The following is a 22,695-nucleotide window of genomic DNA, read 5'->3' on the forward strand; positions in this document are numbered from 1 at the left end:
TAGGCATGAACCTAGACAATGTATCTGGATGCATTTTGGACCTTTTCTCCCTTAAATCTCTCCATGGCTTTATCCTCAATGTTCGCCCCTTGATTTTCACATTAAAATTGTAGATTTTATTCTCTAATTTCAGCCAACATATCTTGAGGGAATTAAGGAACGAATCTGGACTTGTTTTGAGCATTTTCTTGTTGCACAATCCCTTGAAACTCTCCCAAGATTTTCTCAACGTAATCTCCTTGATTTTCACATTATCTCCATCATTTCCCATGCAAAAATCAGATTTAATCTCCCATAATATCTTCAAACCATGTGGTCTCCTAATGCCTTCAGGTTTCCTAGCCTCATCAGGATTCCTGCGTTGACTTGGATTCCTAGTCGGACCAGGAAAACTCCATTTCTTCATTTCAGCTCATTTCCTTGTCATTTATTCCAATGTACCTAGAAAATAAAAACTTAATTAAAAATTATTAATTTAAAAATTATTAATTAAGGGAAATAACTAAGACAAATATGAGGAAATAATTATTAAAACGTCGCATTAAAATGCTCCTATCAATCGGACATTTCTGGAATTTGGAGTTGGATTTCCTTCATTTCTGTTCTAAAATACTAGAATTGATGAAACGATGATGGCGGTGAATTTTGGTTTGTTTATGAGGATTTTTGGGAACTTTTAGGTTCAGAGGATCAAAGATTTTGAGTTTTCGGTTTGTTCATCGTAATTTTAGTTTGGGACTTCCATTTATTTATTTACTATGTACTGTTGTGTATAGGACGACGTACCGAGCTACTGCTTGATGAAGGAATCCTTAAGCGTGACTGCCTAAGCTGTACTGTGAGTGGACTTTTGTTTTAAATAAATATATGCATGCAATATTTTCTAAAGAAACGGTTTTATTTTAGCACTTGAGTATATTTTTGGATTTCGGAGTTTTAATTATGATTTTTTTCGATATTGATTATCGGGAAAGGCCTTGCTTTACTGTTCATTTTGACATTAAGCTTTCCGATGATTTATCTTTGAGAAATGATTATTATTTGAATATATGATATATAATTTAATCTCGGATATGAATTTCTATTATAAATTGTGTTATCGAGATTATTTTAGCGTGTGGGACACGTCGTTGAGTTTTATTTGATTTCTAATGAGATTTTTTCGAGTAAGGCTGGAAATCGTACTCGTGCAACTGTTGAGAATGAAAGCTACCTTGAGTTTCAAATATTACATATTTTTGAATTTGAATCGTCCCTTTGAAGATATTCCTTGAGTTAGAGTATAAGTTTTTTGTGTGGGATTCAAATTCCTCCTCTACATTTGTTGTCAATATTCTTTGAGATTGGTGAGTATGCTATAACTATTTTTGGCAAAATAGCTGCTGTAGCCATTTATAGAATAAATATGGTTCCGGGACAAACACATGTGATCTTCTCAGTTTTTCTTTTTCACTTTTTTTTCCTGTCATGCTAAATTAGTTTTCCTAGCTGTACCCTTACACAATATTCTTTACATCAAAAGGCTGGCATGCACATATATTCAAGAGCATCGGCTAAAGGGAAACGTGTTCAGGTTAGTCAGCTTCGTTTCTTAAGAGCAAAGTAGTGGCCTTCATAGTTTTGCAACTGTTGAAGGTGAACTGATAGGTACCTGATAAGCTACTTTTTTCGGTCCAATATGGGGGCAAAAAATCATGCGATTGTCATGGCTGATGCTACGTACTCTGAATGCTCTAGTTGTCGCTGGTTTTGGTGCTGCAGGACAGAGGTGCATGGCACTAAGCACAGTTGTTTTCGTTAGAGGTTCAAAGTCATGGTATGGCGCTTTCTTTTGTTTTTTGTTTTGTATTTTTTTATTTTCACTCTTTCAAATTTGTTTGATTTTGAGGTTAGGCCTTCTACATTAGTCCTTTTTCTTTTTTTTTTGAAGGTTAAAATTTAAAAGCTAGTAAACTTACGTACAAAGCATAACTACAGGAAGGGTTCTGTTGGCCTTTAAATCGCTTGTAGTTCATAGGCATTAGAAGATAATTACACTAAAAGATAGTTAGCCCTTTCCACTCGCTGCTCTCACAATGTTCTACTTAGTTAAAGGGCTCTGCCCAAAAAAGAAATGTGGGTCTTGTGAAAACTCACTACAACAGAAAGTCTTTTTAGCGACCAAGTTTTTTTTGAGGAATTTATTTTCCTTAGTAAATGTCACTTTTTATGAGGAAGATTTCAATTCCTCACTAAATGTCATTAGGTTTTCGTTGAGAAACATATTTTCCTCACTATACACCACTTTGTACGACGAATATTTTTGTTCATCACTAAAAGTGACCATAGTTTGGTCTCCTAAATCATCATGTTATTAGCGAGGAAATATGAGACTCGGGTGAGGAATTTTTTCATCGCGAAAACGACATTCAACGAGGAAATAACAATTTCGTCGTTATTAGTTTGGCGGAAAATTATGTAAAACCCGCCAAACTCAATGGCAACAAAACTATGGTTTCCTCTCTAAAAGTCCGTGTTTTGTGATGAACCATTTCCTCGTCAAAAGAAGCATTTAGCGAGGAAAATACACTTTCCCTGTCATTAGTTTGGGAAAAAATTGTGTCAGGCCAGCCAAATTCAACGGCGATAAAACTATGGATTCCTCATTAAAAGTTTGTGTTCTACAAGGAACCATTTCCTCGTAAAAGAAAAAATAATTAGCAAGGAAAAAACGATTTTGTCGTTATTAGTTTGGCGCAAAAATTATATAAAACCCCCCAAATTCAATGGCGACAAAATTAAGATTTCTTCGCTAAAAATCCTTGTTATGCTAGGGAACCATTTTCTCGTCAAAATAATCCATTCGCGAGGAAATAACACTTTCCTCGCTATTAGGTTGGCGTAAAATTGTGTAAGACCCGCCAAATTCAATGTTGACAAAACTATGGTTTTCTCACTAAAAATCCATGTTCTACGAGGAAATTGTTTTGTCGTCAAAAGAAGCCATTATCTAGGAAAATAATACTATCCTCGTTATTAGTTTGGCCCAAAATTATATAAGAGACCAACCAAATTTAATAGGGACGAATCTAAGCATTCATCGCTAAAAGTCTTATTTCAACGATGATTGATCTCCTCGCCCTTGATGCATTTAGCGAGGATCTAATTGTTTCGTCGCTATAGGTTTTCGTGGGAAAAAAAATGGCGGTATTAAAGAAAAAAGGAGTGGGTAGTTTTTTTTTTTTCTTTTGGTGGGCAATAAAAAATAATAGTAATTAAGATCATGATTAAAATATATATATATATATATATATATATATATAAAAGAGAACTAAGACGACAAAACCCTGCTTGTTTAGTTTCTCTCTTGTCAGCTTTCTCTGAAACTCTCCTCGTGGGTATGTATCTAAAATCTTATTGTTGTTTTCTTTTGTTTGATTAATCATGGTTTGTTTTGTTGAATCTAATCTTGATTTATTTAGAATTGGATTCATTAAGTTGAATGTCAATTTATTTGTTTTTGAAGTTCTCTGTTTGGTTAATCGATTATGACTTTGTTGTTTTCTTGTAGTATAATTCTTCTTATATAAGAATTTGTTGTAGTTTGAAGATTGAACATTGATCCTTTTTGTTTTTTGCGTGCGGCTTCATACCTTATTTGTTGTATTCATATATTATATGCTAAATATAAATTCTTGGTTCATTCCTTCTAACTTCTCACGTGGTCAGTTTTATAAAACAAAACGGGGAGCTTCAAATTTAATTGCTAGCTATAGCCTCATTCTCAGTTGGAATTGATGCGGTCTAACATGCTTAGGTCTTATATAGATTATGTTCTTGTTTAAGTTTGGGTTTTATATATTAGGTTTGGACCAAATGTGAAACGGAAACAACTGGATTGAGTTTAGGTTTGGGTTTTATATATTATGTTCTAGTTCTTTTTATATACACTACTAGAGAAAACCTATTTGGAGACAATTTTTTTTGGGACGAACCAATTTTTCGTCCCCCAAACACGTAATTAGAGACAAAATTTTTAATTTCATCCCTAAAAGTTTTGTTTTTCAGAATTTTCCATTTGAATCTATCAGAGACAAATAAATTTCAATTAAAGACAAAAAATATTTATCCCAAAATTTAATAGAGGACGAAATTTAATTTGGTCTCCTATATTTTTTTCGCAAACTATAATTAGTAAAGATTTAAGAGGGAAACTAATCAAACTATGTTGAATTCCAAAATTTGAACCAAGAGAAATAGGGGCTAAATTTTTTGCCCTTGTTTTTTAGTTTTTATTTGGGCGGGATTTAGCAAAAATCAAACAGTATAATTTAGGTCTCATATGTAATTAAGTAGCCTCTCCCTTTTATTATTTTTAGATAATCTCAATAATCAGCGACAACTCTCTCTCTCCCTGCAGCTCCTTAAACCGGAACCGAAACCGAAACCTACCTCCGACATCGACGAGGTAGGTTAATATGAACTGGGTCCTTCAATTGATATTCACTCTGTTTTAGGGTTGCTACACGGCGTCGAAGTAGTTTGAGGTTGACGCAAATTTCAGAAGAGGCGGAGGAGACCACAGTAGTGATCCATTTGAGGCTATGTCAACTAGCAGGTTTTGTTTCTATTCGATTTGATTCATTGATTAATTGGTTTTAATTGATTTAATTAAGTGAATTCTGTTTTCGATGTTTAGGTTTCGTCACAAACCTACAATCTCGATGCGAACCTCTGCCTTCTTCGTCTCTATCAGGTGATTTAGGGTTTAGGAATAGAGTTTCTGGGTTTGACTAGTTTCTGTTTGGATTCTGTGCTTTGTTGTGATGGTTTGTTCCTGTAATTTTTTGGTATAATTTGAGCCAGAGCGTATTGGAACTCAAATTGTTGCTTGTATTTTGGTTAAGGTTTGCATTTCAATCTTGAAAAGCTTTCGACTTTTGATTTAGATTGTTATTGATTAAGTGGTGGAATAAGAAATCTGTTTGAAGTTTTCTGTATGTTAATGTGTAGGCACTGAAGGCAGTGCCAGCTTCCGATTTCAGCCTTGTCTCTTCCAAATTCCAGAAAGAGTGGTATTGTTCTTTTATTCTCTACCGATTTACAATTGAATTGTTTCCATGAACAATTGAGTAGTGCACTGTTTGTTTGTCATTATATTTGGTTGATTGAGTTCACCAAAAGTTTGAGAGTGATCAACTAATCCCCTCCTTTGTTTATGTCTTTCCTTATCAGCAAATGGAGGAGCAGTTCAAGACACTAATTGTTCTGTCTCACTAGTCGGAGCTACAATTGCTTTACTGGATATGTATTTTCATCAGCTATGCAGTTCCTAAAACTCTAGTTCTTCTTTTTGCAGACAGGAAGATTCAGTCAATTTTAGGATGAAGCATCTAAGAATTGTCACATACTTGAAGCTGTCTCAGGAAGATTCAGTCAATTTGTGGTGGGATTTCTCTTCTGCAATTGATTCTGATGTTTTATTTACTCTGTGATTGTTGTGTTGGACAATGTCACTTATTTTTTAAACTATTTTACATCTCTGTTTTGGTTCCCTATGTTTCTTTTATGATTTCCTTTTAACTCTTATTTTTATAACAGTTTTGTTCCTGTGATTCACAATGTGTGTTGCCAAGTGACTGAAAATTTCTGGGTATGATTGTTTATTATTTGCTTATTTATTTACCGAGGTATTTAAAAACAAAATTGGTTTAGATTGTTTTGGTTCTTTTGTTATTTTATCAGTATTATGTATCTTTGGGTTTTGTTGTCAAGAGATAAGTTTGGGTTGGGTTGGTTGTTGACGGTGGGTTATAAAGAAGAGAAGGGGAAAGGGGAAAAAAAGAAGAAGAGGAGGATAGAAAACAGAAGGGAGAGGGAAAAGATGGAAAAGAAAGAAAAGAAACAGAGGAGGGAGAGAGAGGGACGGGGAAGAGACTAGAAGAGGTTCTCAAGTTCTTGAGATGATGCTCTGAAGTTTGGTTAGTTGGTTGTGTTCGTTCTGCTTGGTGATTTGGGAAGCAGGCTATGGATGGAAGTAGGAGATTTGATAGAGGTGTTGCCGAATGATTTCTGTTTTTCTTTTTCTAGTGTTGAAAGCTTTTGTCTTAGGGGGTTTCTTTTCTTGGATGTTCTTATTTTGGGTCTGCTTAAGAACTAACGTGAATAATTAACATATATATATATATATATATATATATATATATATATAAACATATTACATATTGGCAGTATTCCAATTCCTAGATGAACCATGGTAATATAAAAGTGTGTGTGTATAGATATCATGTTATTGTGCACCTGCAATTCTCAACTTCACTTCTATTTTCTGGAGACTGATTTCATTTGTTCTAAACTTTGATTCTGTTTTGCTAATTCATCTTTTTATTTGTTGCTTGATTTAATGTGGGTTGTTTCATTGCAGGTGAGAAATTGGTGATTGCTTGTCATGAAGGGCAAGACCATTTGAGGCTTAGGATATGGTCTTCAAAGGGAGACTCTTTGTATTTCTGCTAATTCTTCAAGCACAGAGAAGTACACAATAGAGTTGTTGAGTGCAATGGGTAAGATGGCATTGAAGATAGAAGAACTGGTTGGAAGCCAAGTTTGCGGCGTATGCAAAAGTAAATGTGTCCCCCTTATGATGATGGTACTGGTGAGAATGACCAAGAAATAGATATTGAAGATGAGGAGAATTTTGGCTATATGTATTAATCTTGTTAGGTTTTCGTAAGCTAACTACTTATTAGGACGTTATTTATCTTATTTTAACATACGAATCTTCTTACTTGCATAAGTATTTTTAGTTGAAGACTCATGAAGTATATTTATGGAAGTGTCTACTTTGTTTATGTTAGTGTAGTTGGAAACATTGATATTATGTCTTTGTTTATCACTAGATTATCCATAATAATGGCGTAAAAATATTGAATTTTTTTGTTAAAAAAAAAAAGAAGTTCTATTTAATTGGTGACAAACTAGATTTGTCGCCTATTATCATTCAATAATTTATTGAAAATTAAAAATAAATTTGGAAACATTTAAAATTTGGAAATAAAAGGAGATGGATTGAGTTTTGTCCCCTATACCTCTCATCGGTGTCTTTTATATTTAATTTTCCCGCCGATCTAAGAAAATGGGGGATGAAATTTCATTGATTAGGGGACAATTTTAATTTCTTCTCCAAATGCATTTGGAGACGGAACTTATCATCTGTTGCCATTGATAATTAGGGACGAGGATTAGGAGACGACTTTAGCCACAAAACGGTTTTGTCTCTAATTTTTTTGGGGGACGAATTCTTAGCTTTTGAAGACAAATTGGTTTTGTCTCTAAATGGGTTTTCTCTAGTAGTGATACTACGTTCTATATGTAAATACTTTTCTAAAGCTATTCGATGTTTTCTTTAGATTGGGGATTGTTTTTGCTTCATGCAATTGTCTTGCTTTTACTAGTTTGTGAAGCAGTAATCTTACGCTTGAATTTATTTCATGTACTGGATGGAGCCCGAACTTAGTTAGAATTTAAGATTTGGAGAAGCCAATGACTATTCCTACAAGGATCGGGTTAAGTGATATTACAATGTCAACAAATATCCATGAGCCTACTATAGGTACGCATTGTATTATATTTGCTATAATTAGAAAACGAATGATTTGATTAACTGATCAGAACTTGTATTAAAGGTCCAAAAACAGAAGTGCATCGAAATACAAGACGGCTGAATTATTAGAATTTGCATTCCCAGCTTAATGCTAAGATACCCATCACTTTGGTACAATATAATGGAAGGCCCACAGGTCCATATGCAAAATTATTCTTGAATGATATTAGCTTGATAGTTCGGAACTTTGCGCCTATGAATGTGGAAAAATGGAATGACATCGGATCAGCTGATGTGACTAAGATGATTGAACGAATAATTGTGAGTGATAAAATTTTATTTCTTAACATTTGACATTATTTTATACGAGTTTAATATTTTATTTGACCTGAGTTTACTAATGTATATACAGATCAAGTTCGACATTGACATGTCTCTTCCTTGGGTTAAAAGATATATAAACAAGATGTGTATGGCAGCATTCTTTAAATTCCGTTATGGCCTAAAGAAGTATTTTCAGAAATTCCCAACAGTGGATGAAGCACGAGAAAACAAGCCTAAAGCAGTTAAAACTCAAGCAGAATGGGATTTTCTGTGTGCTCGTTTTTCTAGTGAAGAGTTACAGCTATTTTAGTAGTTATTTCTAATGGCATCTTGATTGGTTTTTAGATTGTAAACCAATTTATTCATATATTTTTCTTAGCTTTGATTAATAAGAGAAATTGAAGGGGAATATCCAAAATTAATGATTTGATTTGTCATACTTTTTAGATCAACTCATAGAATGCTGAAAACAAGTTGCATTTACACCACAATGCTTGGTCTAAGTATTTCATATCCATGGGAAAAAAATCAGGAAGGTCTCCTCAAGGATTCGAAGACTCCCTGAAAAATTGTGCAATGGTCTTGTTAATTGATCTAGCAATACAATTGTTATACATGACTTCTAACATATACATTTATACACACACACACACTTGTTTGGAGGTTTCGGATTTCAAATTGTGTGTGTGTGTGTAGTTTGGAGGCCTCCGATTTCAAATATATATACACACACATATATACACAATATATATATATATATATATATATATATATTACTCTGTTTTCCGAAGACCTAATTGAAATTGGTTACCATGTCCTCTTTATTTTACTTTTTGACTAAAGGAACATTGTTCTACTCTACTTGTAGAATTAAGATTTATAAAGATTTCATACTCCGACTCAATCTTTAGATAATCTATATGCCACTTGTCTTGTCTAGCTCCTTTCACTTGTCAAGCAAAACCACCTCCCTTGTTCAATGTTCCTGTACATTTCGAGTTCCACCATTTTCCCATCTGGTAAAATATAGGTTTATTGAAGGATATTTACCAACCATTTCCACAGTTCTTGTATGAAAGATACCTTTATATTTCTGGAAAAACGAAAAATCAAACCACATGTTTAAGAAGACTGACATTATCAAGATCCAATTCTTTGCTATGTACATTAGAGAAAATGAATTTTCTACCTACTTTACTATGTTCATATGTATTTTTATTGGTATCCTCATAGTCTTCTCCCCCTTAAGATTGATGTTATTTCAATCTCATTTCTTGAAAAACAAAATGAATAACTGACATTAGATTTAAACTATTACTCTTTTTCAGGGAGAATTAATAAACTCGTGAAGTATGGAAGATCACCGAAAGTCTGTTCAGGAACGGAACCTGCCGCTGCCCTTGGTCCTGTGATTAGCAAGCAAGTACGTGCATGAAAGTTCCCTTTTTTTTTTTTTCCTGAAGACCAATTTCACGACAAGATTATGATTTTTATTTTTCAAGAGACAATAGTGATATTGAAAGTTGTCTTTCTATAAATTATTCATTATTTACGTAACTGTTGCCCAAAATAGCACATGTTGTTAAAGCGGTGGTATCAGGTCCTTAAAAATATCAGGGTGACATGGTCGCTTTTGAGATTTTATTAATGACATGTCACGGGATTCACTCATATGCAATCTGATCCAATCTGGTGTTGAAAGTGGTGCATGTTGCTTGATGGGAGGGATATAGTGGTACTTTTTTGTAGATTTAATAATTTTCCTCTTAATGTATATAAACATATGCAACTGACTCGGTTTTCAGAGATGGATTGATTTGCTTTTATTCTCCTTCATGCATGACAAGCAGTTCCCAGGTTATGAGCATGGAAATTTTATTGGCCCTACTATCTTATCAAATGTTACAGCTGACATGGAGTGCTACAAGGTATTTTTGGCATTTGTCTTTAATTTCCTTGAATTTTCCATTCTATTTTCTGCTTGGTGGATCAATCTTAGTTTCTAGAGAGCACTTGGTAGATCATGAATGAAAATATTCTTCTTTTTTTTTTCTTTTTGGCATTTTTCTTTTCATTAAATTTTCCATTTTGTTTTCTGCTTGGTCGATCAATCTTAGTTTCTAGAGAGCACTTTGTAGATCATGAATGAAAATATCCACCAACATATCTGTTTCTAAAGGCACTAATATGGATATGGGAGTGGAAGATATCATCAATCCAATATCTGGCCAGAATATAATGAAATAAGGAAAGTACATTACTTAGGTTTTTTTTTTTTTTTGTTAGGAATAATGGATTTTAACACTAGTTTTTTTTTAATAGGATTTGATGTTTTTAGATATTAAAGTCATGAAAACAGACCAGAGTCTAACAAAACTTTCATAAGAAAACCCGGGACAAACCGGATAACCTATCTAAGCCACTCTAAACTCATTAAAATCTAAAGGGACGCTCTTTGAACAGCAAGTCTAAACTAAGCAAGAGTAGTCTCGCTCTCTAAGGAAGAAATATTCATCTAGTCTAATCTGTCAATCACGCAATTGTGGTACAAATATCAACTAGAAACGTCTTAGAAAAGCTTATAAAAATTACCCCTACTTCAAAAAGCTTGAGTCCAGAATGTCTAAAAGCTTAGAGCACCTAAAAGAGGCACTAGTCCATCCCCTTTAGGGTTGGAACCAGCACCACCTTCAACCTCTGCAGTAGCCAACAACCTCGGCATCAGGTTTGTCTCTCAGCTCTTGATTGTAGTCTTCGCGCCCAAGTCAGTATCACTTTTCGTAGTCTTGCTCGTCCCTGCCGTACCATAAAGCAACTCATTCATATTACCCACAATATGACCGCTCTTCCTCTTTGGTTGCCCAACGTTTCTCTCCAACAATCTCACAATCATTGCAGCCAGGTGCATTACATGAGAGCCCAAATGTGATAATATATCCCAGGCATAAAACACACCCTTTGACCTTCTATAGAAATTGGGATGCACCTTCTATAGAAATTGGGCTGCCCAAATGCTCTGGGCACCCAACCTTTTAACAACCTGAAATCAGCCTCGGCACCTAGTCTAGCGCCGCCGCTCATCTCAACCACCATCCTCAGCCAGATTCCTCCTGCAACGCCGGCGATCTTCCACACTGCTTTCTTCCTCAGCCAGGTTTCCATCCAAACTAGGTCGTCATTGACAACACGACCCGACAGTCGCAGCCCAAGCTTGGCAGTCGAGGCATCAAAACCAGAGGTATACATATCGATTCCACCAACATCACCACTCCGTCGTCGAGCCAAATTGTCGGGACGCCACAGCGAAATAGCATATGTCTTCCCACCATCATCATCCCAAAAGGTCGGGCACTCATCAGCTAAATCCTTCTCCCTCAGAATCGGATCTACAGTAAGAAATCGGATACATCCGATCAGAATCGGAGCCAAGACCGGCCATAAAAAGACCGAATGGAGAAAGCAGACGCTGGAGCGAATCTGGCGCGCTATACGAGGTCGGCAAGGACCGCCATCTTCATGCTCTACGCCTCAAGTCGGATCTGCTAGGGTTCCACGGGGGAGAGTTATCATATTGTGCTTGACGTTGGATTTTAGCACTAGTGTGAATGGTGAAGATTTTTAAAATTCTTCTTATGGCGGACATTCTTCCCTTCTTATTTTATGGCTCAAATAAGAGTGTTCAAAAAGACATAAAACTATCTGTGATCATTGACCCATTTCAATTAGCTTGTACGGTATCCATCCTAGATGTACCAATTAGCAATTTTTGTATACTCAGATCAAAATTCAAATTTCAAATTTCAAAAATTATCTGTGTTGCGAGTCAGTAGCCTGCATTATATCCATCCTAGATGAGGGTGTATTGTATTTGGATTTGTGTGGAGTTTTTTTAAATGATAAACTTTTTCAAAAGTCCATGGATTCTATAAAAAGTTCATAGACTTTTATTGATTTTTTAAAAACCATTGACTTTTACTGATTTTTAGCACAGATTTTTACTGATTTGTAAAAATATACAAACTTTATATGAATGACTTCTATAGATTTCACAATACTTATAAAAAAGAAAATCCAAGCTAGTTTATTAGTCAGAGAATAAAATATGATGCCATAGCTATGTTAACTAATGACCATTAGCGTAGGAATCAGACAAGCTCAAATAATGTCATGAAACAAACATATAAGAAAATAAAGGAAAAGCCTCCAAATATAATCAACCAAACCAAAAGGTATCCAAAAAAGAGAAGGGAAAAAAAAACACATTGATGAAGTTTCATGCCAAATAAGCAGACGTCTTTGAAATAATGATATGATTTATTCTTCTCCCTCATTTTCACTTTCTTGATTGTCATTGTTTTCATTGTTGGCATTTGGTTGGGCATCTGTCCACATATGAGTAGCAATACTCATTCTCCGTTCATTAGCATTCTCTCTTTGCTGATCTTGGGTTTGAAAATCATCCCATTCAAAATTATCTTCGTGATTGTCTATCGGATCTTCTTCTGGTTCAGGAGGAAATTCATCTGAACGACATTCCTGTCGAAGAAAATTGTGCAGTCCTGCACAAGCCAAAACTAGTTCTGCTTGTGTCTTATATAAAAATGGTGGTGCTGATTTGAAGATTGTGAAACGCGACTTAAATATTCCAAATATTCTCTCAATTACGTTCCTCAAGGAAGCATGGCTCCACAAAGAAACAAGAAAGATATTAGACCCCAAATGATAACCCTTCTGTTATCAAGACGTACAACTATCAGGTGTGTATATCAATATAAACATGCACCAATGTCTTGTGTTCATACTCTCCTAAATTGCTTTCTGACACAACAAAATAATAAAGTAAAGAAGAGTTGCTGGTATCCTTCATAAGCTTGAATCTATTCATATTAAGAGCAATGATTTTGGCTACTAGGGATAAGGAATCATTCTGGTAAGAAGCATTACTTCAAAACGTGTGCAAGGTTTTTTTTTTTCCTTCTTTTCTTTAAACATGCATTAAGCATACAAAAGGAACCAACTCAGACAATTGGGTGTAGAGACAAAAATAGCAAATTTTGATACATTGTTCATATAGATTATTACCTAGCCAGCTTCTCTTTGATTAATTTTTCTTTGTTTCATAATTCATTCAATTACATTTTGATCCACACTTGTTTGTTTTTTATAGCATGCCATACAATATGATTATAAACAGTACTCATAAATTGCACAAATCAGACTCTCATAACCCCAAAACTTGATCACGATCTATTTCCATGGGAGGTAATTATAATTCCCTTAGCTATATAACCCTATCAATCTCGTTTGTAACAACTGCATTCCAATTTAAAGGAATTTGAAGGGGAAAATAAAAAGAACCTGAATCCTGAAGAAATTGAGGTCCATAAATCAGTTTTGTCCAGACAACTGTCATCATGGCAATTTGCCCAACCAACATGAATCAAAACTCCAGAACAATATTCCTATCTCTCAGTTGACTACAAATTTAGCTGAATTAACTCTCTGAAGATTCAATGATCCTATTTACTCAACCTACTACTCTTTAATCCCAAAGTAAAATTTCTAACATTAAAGCTCTGCTCAACATACACATAATATTCTCAAAGCATAAAAAAGAACACTAAAATTTTAGAAAAAGAAAATATATAACCTGACATAATTTTATCAGCCATTGTCAACTTTAGTGGTGGCCAACATTGGCTTCAAATTGAAGGGTTAAAGCAAAATTTGAATGAAAATTAATAACTCTGTATAGAATCACCCTAAGCTTGAACCAAATCGCACCTCTGACATTACAATCATTTTAAGAAAGTTGACATGAGATTGTCAACATAAGTCCCATCTCAATGCAGGGTAAAATCACACACACTATTAGGTATAGAAAAGAAGTTCTGGCATGAAGGAAAAAAAAAAAAAAAAAACACCCACCGTTTGGCTAATCTACCCGAACTTAAGAGCCACAAGGGCAAAGCAGTAGCAAAAAAAAGAGAACCATGCCATAAAGGACAGCAACAAATACAAAAGAAACAGAAAACCTAGCGAGAAAAACAAAGAAGAAGAAACATACGCAGCAAACAAGTGACGACAATAGCAATAACCGCAATAATATGCAGGACTATGATCGAACCGTAAAAGCATTAGGCATATACATTATTTAGCTTTGTTTTAGGAGTTGATGATAATATTAGGGTTCCAAGCATCACAATTGAAAAAAAAAAAAAAAATCAAATTCAACAACAACAATGAACATGTTAGGTATTAGAGGTTGATATCACAAAATAATAGAGAAAGAAAAAAGAAATCATGAAAGAGAGATGATGGAGAATTAACCTTGAACGCACAGAGAGAAGAACTTTGACAGACTTTTCCATGCTCAAAATCTTCGCTCTGGTGGCTGGAAAAATATTGGAATTTGGTATTTATACTGAACACTACAAAGTCCATGATTTTCTAATTCCGTATGTATGAATGATATTTTGAATACACCTAAACTTCTATTCATTTTTAAAAGTCCTAATTGAATACCCCTAGACTTTGGTGGAATTCATAAAGATTTTTTAAAATCCTAATTGAATACACCCAGACTTTTATGGACTGTTAAAAGTCTCTATTGAATACACCCAGACTTTTAAATTCCATGGATTTCTTTAAAAGTGCCAGTAATTCCATATACAATACACCCCCCGTACTTTCCATGAATAGACCGCTTTTTAGAATATACATGTTTAAAAGGTGCATTGTTAATCGGTTTGGTATTATATTAAGTTTCATACAAAACTAAAGTTTTTTATACATCAAGTTCTACTGTTTGTGTTGCTGAAGTATCCTCCAACATTGATATTTCATAATTATGAACCTGGATATCACTATATTCTTCAGTGGATAGGATAGACTTGTACCCGTTGGTACATTGTCTGGATTTGATGATGATGGGAGCTTTATTATCTTCTACCTTCTGTGCAGGAAGAGATTTTTGGTCCAGTTCTTCTTTCCTTGGAGGTATATAGATGACTACATTCCTGTTTTTCAGCGAGTCACCTCTTTTCTTTTCTAGGCATGGAGATGCTAACATACATTTTTTCTTCTTAATGCCAGGCTGACAGTCTAGAAGAGGCAATAAGCATTGTTAACAGAAACAGGTACTCATTGTTGCTTCCCTTATTTCCTTAATTGAACAAATTCCCAAGTTTTCTATGGGTTTCATTATTGTTGTACTTTTTTTTTTTGTAACAGATATGGCAATAGCGCTTCTATATTTACTACATCTGGGGTAGCTGCAAGGAAATTTCAGACAAGAATAATAATTGGACTGATAAAAAGTTCAAACAAGAAACTATATCACAAATTTTTCTTGGCTCTGCTGGGCAGTGTTTACAGTTTCCCTTCTAGCTATATTACTGATGAATTGTGATGGTCAACTTAATAAGAACAACCTGGCAAGAAAAGTTAAATACATTTTATATCAATTTGTAACTAATTTTGAGTATGAAACAGGTTGGTATCAACGTTCCAATTCCAGCAATAAGGCATCTTTTGCAGGGGATTTGAACTTGTATGGTATTACCCATCTTTTACTAGTTACTTGACTTTATTTTTGGTGATAGTAGCGATCTATTTTGCTATATCATTGTAGTTATTTGTTAAAAGCTGTTGTAAATAATTCCTTTGAGGTATTAATTATAGTTTGTTATTTAATTACAGGCAAGGCAGGTGTTAACTTTTTCACCCAGATCAAAACAGTGACGCTGCAGTGGAAAAATTTACCAGGCAGGCTGTGTAGTTGATCTTGCCATGCCAACTTCTCAAAAGGCATAGTTGTCTACAAAATATTGTACCAATCTGGAACTCATTACAATAATCAATGTCAAGGTCTCTTCTTCCCCTTACATGTTTGCAATATACCACATTTGGTGTTTTCTTTTTAAGAAGTGGGCAGTTGGAATAGGGGCTAAAGCCCAATAGCTAAACGAATGTCAAAGCAACAACCTGTATTAGTTAAGATATACCTATTAATGTTGTTGCATTGGAAGCTCAGAGTTAGCTTTGGCCAACAGAATGCTAGAGCAAAAAATGACTTAAACTAAAGAATTTACCGACAGAAACAAAGAAAAAGGAGTTATTACTGTCCCTAGTATTTGATTTAGCTCTGTTCAGTGTTGAGTAGACTTGAAGTTGTTCTACATAACATTCAAGTTCTGCAGCAAGAATAAGTTTTCTTTGGAAATCAATTGTACATCCTAGTAAATTGGACTATGGGTTTGGGGCAACAAATTCTAGGTTGAAAGTGGAAGACCCCAAAGCCGAAGATGTGAGAAAACGAGATCTCTTCGAACAAGAGAGTTGATATCAAGTATGAGTCATGACCATCTTTAGATGCCAGGGAATGCTGCATCCACTTTCCATTTTAGCATAATTTTCAAATAACCACCATCTTGTGCTCAGAGGAAACCTTCTCTTAAAGAAAGGGCCTTAGGATTTATGGTTTAGGACCCTTTTGAATCCCAATTCCTAAATGACAAAACTAGAAGCTGTATTTGTGAAAAAATTAAAACGATCAAACATGAGTTTGACACCAGGGCCTCTAGCCATTTTTTGGATCTTGCGAGACTATGAGCCCATAGTTTTCCGCTATTCGCTTGGATTTGAATATTACTTGAGGGGTTTGAGCATTTGGAATTTGTAGATGGTTGTGGTTATTTTATTTTTAGTTGTATGTTTATTTCACTGCCTGTGTTCATCATTGCCATGAAAGGCGGCCTTTGTTGAAGGGTTAAGTGAATGGAACTCCTATAAGCCAATTATGTTGTTTGTGTTCATATATTGAGCATATGTTGAGTAAGTTTGTGAGGTCCTGTTGGCCTTTAAATGGGATGCAACAACTCATGTTGATCATAGAACATAATTTAAACTGATCATGAAATGTCTTCAGTTGCTTAGCAAAGAAAATAAATCATAATTACAAACTACACTATTTTATTTTCTAAGCATTCTCTCCACAACCTGCGTTTCTGGTGATAAACGATGACGGCAATTCCTTCAATTAAGATGAGATACCATGTCAAACTCACCAGTAAATGTCAAACTCTCCAACCCTGATTAGGTACTCTTGTTGTTCTTGCACATTTTCCTTGTGTTTTTTTCCGTTGAGATGAGACAGCAAGTCAATCTCATCAGAACAGCTTACGCTACAAATCTCACACCTCCAAGGACAACTCTTCACCCTTGGAACTTCATTTGGCTTCGGTTGTTGACTTTGTACCTTCTCGACCTGTATAGCAATTTTCCTTTTCTGGTCCTTGCTGGATACACCATCTGCTAGCTCCTCTTTCGGTTTATAGTGCTTCTTTGTGATTGGAGCTGGACTACTATTTTTCTGGCCTTGCACATTTTCATATACAGTAACTTTTTGTTTTGATCCACTGCACGGAATACTCTTTCCTAGCTCCTTATTTGGTTGATTGGATGTTTTTGCAGTTGAAGCTGGGGCAATCTTGGGCACAAATGCCTGGTTCCCTGCTTTCAGTGCCTCATATGCTGCCTTGTGTTTTCTCCCTTGCAGGTGGGAATTCAAATTTCTTTCACATGTAGTAGTTACCTGAGACAGAGCACAAGTCCACTCTTTCTGGACTTCTTTAGGAGGCTCTGGATCTTCTATAACTGTTCCAACCTCAACCGGCTTTTCATATATTTCCATGGCTGCAACAGTACTGCTTTCAGGCCAAGTGAGCTTCGGCTCTGCCTCATTCTTTATCTTCAAGGCCTCGGCTACATGTTTATTATCACCGAGAGGGGAATTAAAAGTTGCATCAGTTTGAGTTGGTAGCGGACTGACTGTGGTCCACTCCTTCTGGACTTTCTTTGGAGGTGGAGTATTCAGAATTTCTCTGTCAGCTGCAGCCCCAATGGCTTTTTCATTCATCTTCCTAGAAGAAAATTTATCTTCATTCACAGTGAGATTAGGCTCTGCCTGACTAACCTACAAATGCAATGAAAAGAGGTTCAAAAGGATTCTTTTTTTTTTTTTTTTTCATTTATACACTCTTAAAATGGACACAATTCTGTTGCTATAAAGAATGTAAACATGACCAAAACATTCCAAATAAAGAGGAAAACCCAAATTCATGTGACAAGTCTGGAGAAAAGGATGACAGCGACACATTAGGCAGAAATATAAGAAGCAACCACCAAAGATTCAGCAAAGTGACTGGAAGCATTATTTTTTTCTTATGTAAATGAATTGCAACTAATGCCAAGTCTTTATACCATGAGCATGTTTATAACCAACAATGTAGTTATAAGATTTTACCACATGCAAAACCTTACTTGGCTAGCAGTTGTTTCCTTCTTTTTCACCATTACCTGCACAGCTTTGATATCTTTCTGTCCACCATTTGGCTTTATGGATTTTGACTACAAGAAAAGACAAGGAAAGGTCAAATCATCAACTTAATAGTTAAGTCAGAAGAAGCAATAAAAGAAAGCCATATTTTTCAGGGTTTATCAGTGATCACATTCAACAACTAAAATTTTTCCTATGCCATTCGGGATTGTTGGGTAATTCATCTAGCTCAAAACGACTAATACTGTATTGAAATCTCTATGAATCACATCAGGGATCTTATGCATTCTACCGCTTCATTATCCATGGATGAAACTGCATTGAACTCTTTGACATTGAGATTTGTCCTCGTTGACTGAAACAAAAAATTGGAGTGAGACGCCAGGTCCTCTAGCAAAAAAGTCTTACTGACCGAAACTGAATTTGTGTTTTCTCAGATTTCAAATTTTGAAGCATTCATGTACATAATGAATAAATACAATGATACAAGTAACAAGATCTGCTTACCTTGCAAGCAATAAATTTTTCCAAACCTTCAGGTCCATTCTCCTTGACATATCTCTCAACCTCAGAGAGAAAGTTATCTCTCTCAAGGGACTCCTTCCGCTTGTTGAACAAGTTGATAACAACTTGGGGATTTATGGAGAGGCATGGACAGATAAGATGTTTATAGACACATAAGGCACCATCAAAATGTGGCATCACCAAAAAGAAGACAATCAGTAGCCTAATGTATGGCCACAGCAGGAACCTGACAGGTATCGAATTGGAAAATAGGAAACAAAAGTTAATGAAACAAATATTACATCGCGATCATTGAAAAATTGTAACAAGATTCAGCACTTTGTCATAAAGGAAACCTGACTGATATCAAACTAAGTAGCTCTTTTCTTTGGGGCAAAAAAAAAAAAAAAAAAAAAAAAAGAATGATAGCTTCCTCACAGATATACATTGGCACATGCACATAAATTGATTTGACATTTGAGTTTGAAACTGAAATGATATATTACATCCATTAGAAAAGCTTGCAGTGCATTAGAGAACAACAAAGAACGGAAAATTCATGTAATCCTACTCTTTACACATGAGGATCATCTACATCTAAACAAACCATGTGATCTTTCATTGATTGGTCAATCAAAAATAGAAATACCCAATAAAAAAGCAAAATAAAATAAAGAAATACCATTCAAGGAGCTTCATAAAAGCATGCTCAAATAGCAAGATCAATGAGAAGACGACCCAATACGTATTTATCTTGTGAGTATCTGTAATGGAATTTGTCTCGATGGCTTTGATGGAAGAATACCTGTCAGAATAATGATCAGGGAAAACCATCATAATCATGATCATGAGTTAAATATTACAGTTGTTAAGTCAGAGATGGACTCACAGAGGATAGACCAGAGCAAAGAGAGGCCTGCAAGAAAATCATAAACAAAACCAAAATTGTTATTATATTATGAGAAATTTTTTTCAGGTTTACCAACGTGTTCACCGTCGTAGAGAAAGCGTACCATGCAAGAACAACAAAGCATTGGAGCGCAAATCCAACAAGACCCAGTAAGCCCATCTTGAGCTTCAGCGTCTTCGTATGGTTACGGCTGCAGTGTCGAATCAAATTCTCGTCTCGGAATTTGAAAGACTTGGAGAAGACCTTACTTTTTCCTGTTCTTTTTCTTTTTCTTTTTCTTTTATTTGACCAAGAGACTAGTGTTCGTAGAGCGGGGGAAATGGAACTCTGAAGTCAGTCCTGATCACATGGTCAGCAACTGACCATAGATTTTCTGGTCACTGACCGTCTGATTGAGATCGGACGGTTGACAGCTAAGTAATGAGATTTAAGATGAGAGCTGTCAACCGTCCGATCTCAATCGGACGGTCAGTGACCAGAAAATCCATGGTCAGTTGCTGACCATGTGATCAGCACTCACTCTGAAGTTTTGTATTTTATCTATTCTATATTCAAGAAAATAAGGTTAAAAATTAACTTGGTTAGTAGCTTCTGGTTTTCATTTTGTTTGGGAGGGTTCTATTCCTAGTGCGAGAGAATGTCTACTTATTATTTTGTTTATGCAACTTAATTCGTAAACTTTGTGTAATGTAGTATATGACTTTAAAGAACAATTCTGTATTAACATTATGAGTTCTGGACATCATCGAATACTTGTTTTAAAAGAAAATTTATACAGGTATTTAGTGTTGATGTATGAACCATCACGGCCGATGTATTTGTGTTTGTTTAATTTGTTTGATTATTTTTGCTTGAAAATCGGGGCGTGACACGAAAGCTTTGAAGAAGTTGTTAGAGAAAGCCACTAGAATAAAGGATGACACGGAAGGCAGTCAGCAACAACAAAATCAGCTTGAGATTGTAGAGATATCAGCATAGCAAGATCATGGACCACAAGCTAAATTTGAGGAAAACATAACATAATATGAACCTCAAACACCAGAGCATTCAGATCTAATGGGAGAGGACCCAATTGAAGCATTTCCAATATCTTATAGGAGACCAGAGGTAGAAATACCAGAGAAATCTGATGAGCAGAATGAAAAACTAAATGAAATTGTCTCGAAAATATTGGAAGCAACAGAAGCAAAAGAAATGGTAGAATCAAAAGAGAAGAAAACTGCAGCAGAAATGACAGATTCGGTAGAATAGAAAGAGAAGAAAATTGCTGCTATGCATTCCATTGAGAGAAACATGAAAGTAAACAAGAGGAAGGCAACAACAAAAGACAAGGACCAAGAATTCGAGTACGACACTCCTGAGATATTAATGTAATGTCCCGTACCTTAAAATTTTTACTAGTTACATTTTACCATTATTGACCGAGGAGTGACTTTTTCTTGAGTTCGGTAAATTATGGAATTTCTTTGTGAATGCCGTAGTATACGAAAAATCGAGTTCGTGGACACGTAGTTTGTTTAAATCGGAGTTTTATCAGGAAAGTTGTGACCAAAAAGGGAAGTTACTATTCATAGTGTTTTTTTTTTTTTATAAAGAATTTCCATTTTGGGATTGAGGAGAGAGAAGTCAAAGCTGCCAAATCGGGACAGACCCGACCTCCCCCTCCTCCTTTCTTCTCCTTTTCCCCGTTTTTGGTTTTCGGGCGATTTCGTCGCCGTCCGGCCACCCCAGGACGAACCGTTTGGCATGATCAGTGGAGGAAGATTTGAAGGTGTTTGATTTTTCGGTAGGATTTCACTTAAAGTGAGTCCCACAGGCTCGTATCCGGGTTTCGGGGTGAAACTTGGGTCGGGTTCTGTCAATTAAAGACATACAGGAAGAAGCCAAAGACTGCAAAAAAACAACCAATTAAAAGACATAAAGAAACCAGTACCAAAATAGACAATGAAACTGCAGAAGGGGAACAATCAAAACAACCGCCAAATCCAAGATGTGAAATGCGACAAACACACTTGGAAAACCTTGAAGGTCGAAATAGCAAAGCACTATCAACAATTCTTTCAAATGGTGAAAACTGAGGGGTAAGTGCACAACATAAATCAATATACAAAGGCTAAATGGTTTACAAACTAAAAATAACTAATTATTTTTTTATTTGCACAGAGATGCATATTGGAGAAGTGAAAATGGCTCAGTGATGGTAACGAAGAGAGACATGAAGATTATACAAGAGCAAGATCGATGTGAGTTTAGCGTTTTTGTTTTTATTGCCCCAATAAAATTGTTATTGGGGCACAATAAAACTTTTTTTGCTCCCCCCCCCCCCCCCCCCCCCGAGATGCCTGCAAAGAGAGGCCTGCAAGAAAATCATAAACAAAACCAAAATTGTTATTATATTATGAGAAATTTTTTTCAGGTTTACCAACGTGTTCACCGTCGTAGAGAAAGCGTACCATGCAAGAACAACAAAGCATTGGAGCACAAATCCAACAAGACCCAGTAAGCCCATCTTGAGCTTCAGCGTCTTCGTATGGTTACGGGCTGCAGTGTCGAATCAAATTCTCGTCTCGGAATTTGAAAGACTTGGAATTTGAAAGTCGTGGAATCTGATTCTCGTCTCGGAATTTGAAAGACTTGGAGAAGACCTTACTTTTTCCTGTTCTTTTTCTTTTTCTTTTTCTTTTTCTTTTTCTTTTTCTTTTTCTTTTTCTTTTATTTGACCAAGAGACTAGTGTTCGTAGAGCGGGGGAAATGGAACTCTGAAGTTTTGTATTTTATCTATTCTATATTCAAGAAAATAAGGTTAAAAATTAACTTGGTTAGTAGCTTCTGGTTTTCATTTTGTTTGGGAGGGTTCTATTCCTAGTGCGAGAGAATGTCTACTTATTATTTTGTTTATGCAACTTAATTCGTAAACTTTGTGTAATGTAGTATATGACTTTAAAGAACAATTCTGTATTAACATTATGAGTTCTGGACATCATCGTATACTTGTTTTAAAAGAAAATTTATACAGGTATTTAGTGTTGATGTATG

The 22,695-nt window shown here is 35.3% G+C and overlaps 1 protein-coding gene, 1 long non-coding RNA gene and 1 pseudogene across 7 annotated transcripts; 2 read left to right on the top strand and 1 right to left on the bottom strand.

Annotated features, from left to right (window-relative positions):
* The first annotated feature begins 632 nt into the window (after window positions 1-632).
* Window positions 633-15,792, top strand: LOC121049992 (annotated as a pseudogene).
* LOC121049901 lies at window positions 4,388-6,809 on the top strand. The gene is made up of 4 exons (XR_005801592.1): window positions 4,388-4,597; window positions 4,679-5,054; window positions 5,339-5,425; window positions 6,404-6,809. It is a non-coding gene; the product is annotated as an uncharacterized LOC121049901 (long non-coding RNA).
* A 999-nt stretch (window positions 15,793-16,791) lies between the features above and the next one.
* On the bottom strand, window positions 16,792-22,349 carry LOC121049900. Of its 6 annotated transcripts, XM_040508280.1 has the most exons (8): window positions 22,285-22,349; window positions 22,113-22,233; window positions 19,639-19,665; window positions 19,432-19,554; window positions 18,753-18,996; window positions 18,538-18,600; window positions 18,230-18,316; window positions 16,792-17,882 (listed from the first exon to the last, which is right to left on the bottom strand). In XM_040508280.1, exons 2-8 carry the CDS (start codon window positions 22,166-22,168, stop codon window positions 16,971-16,973), a joined length of 1,512 nt encoding a protein of 503 aa, XP_040364214.1. In that variant the 5' UTR covers window positions 22,169-22,233; window positions 22,285-22,349; the 3' UTR covers window positions 16,792-16,970. The 6 variants fall into 6 exon arrangements, with proteins under 6 accessions (XP_040364214.1, XP_040364215.1, XP_040364218.1 ...); XM_040508281.1 differs by lacking the exons at window positions 22,113-22,233; window positions 22,285-22,349 and adding an exon at window positions 19,763-19,929 and having other exon boundaries at window positions 18,266-18,316; XM_040508284.1 differs by lacking the exons at window positions 22,113-22,233; window positions 22,285-22,349 and adding an exon at window positions 19,763-19,929 and having other exon boundaries at window positions 16,792-17,573.
* Between the last annotated feature and the right edge of the window lie 346 nt (window positions 22,350-22,695).

Source organism: Rosa chinensis, chromosome 6 (assembly GCF_002994745.2).
Source record: "Rosa chinensis cultivar Old Blush chromosome 6, RchiOBHm-V2, whole genome shotgun sequence".
NCBI classification, from domain to species: domain Eukaryota; kingdom Viridiplantae; phylum Streptophyta; class Magnoliopsida; order Rosales; family Rosaceae; genus Rosa; species Rosa chinensis.

What these genes read in the sequence shown, in the direction of transcription:
- LOC121049900 (XM_040508280.1), bottom strand. Translation starts at nt 22,168, where the DNA reads ATGGGCTTACTGGGTCTTGTTGGATTTGTGCTCCAATGCTTTGTTGTT. An exon ending in TTTGCTCTGGTCTATCCTCT is followed by an intron (nt 19,555 to 19,638) that starts GTGAGTCCATCT and finishes TTATTCTGACAG; the next exon opens with GTATTCTTCCATCAAAGCCA. An exon ending in AGGAAACAACTGCTAGCCAA is followed by an intron (nt 17,883 to 18,229) that starts GTAAGGTTTTGC and finishes TTGCATTTGTAG; the next exon opens with GTTAGTCAGGCAGAGCCTAA.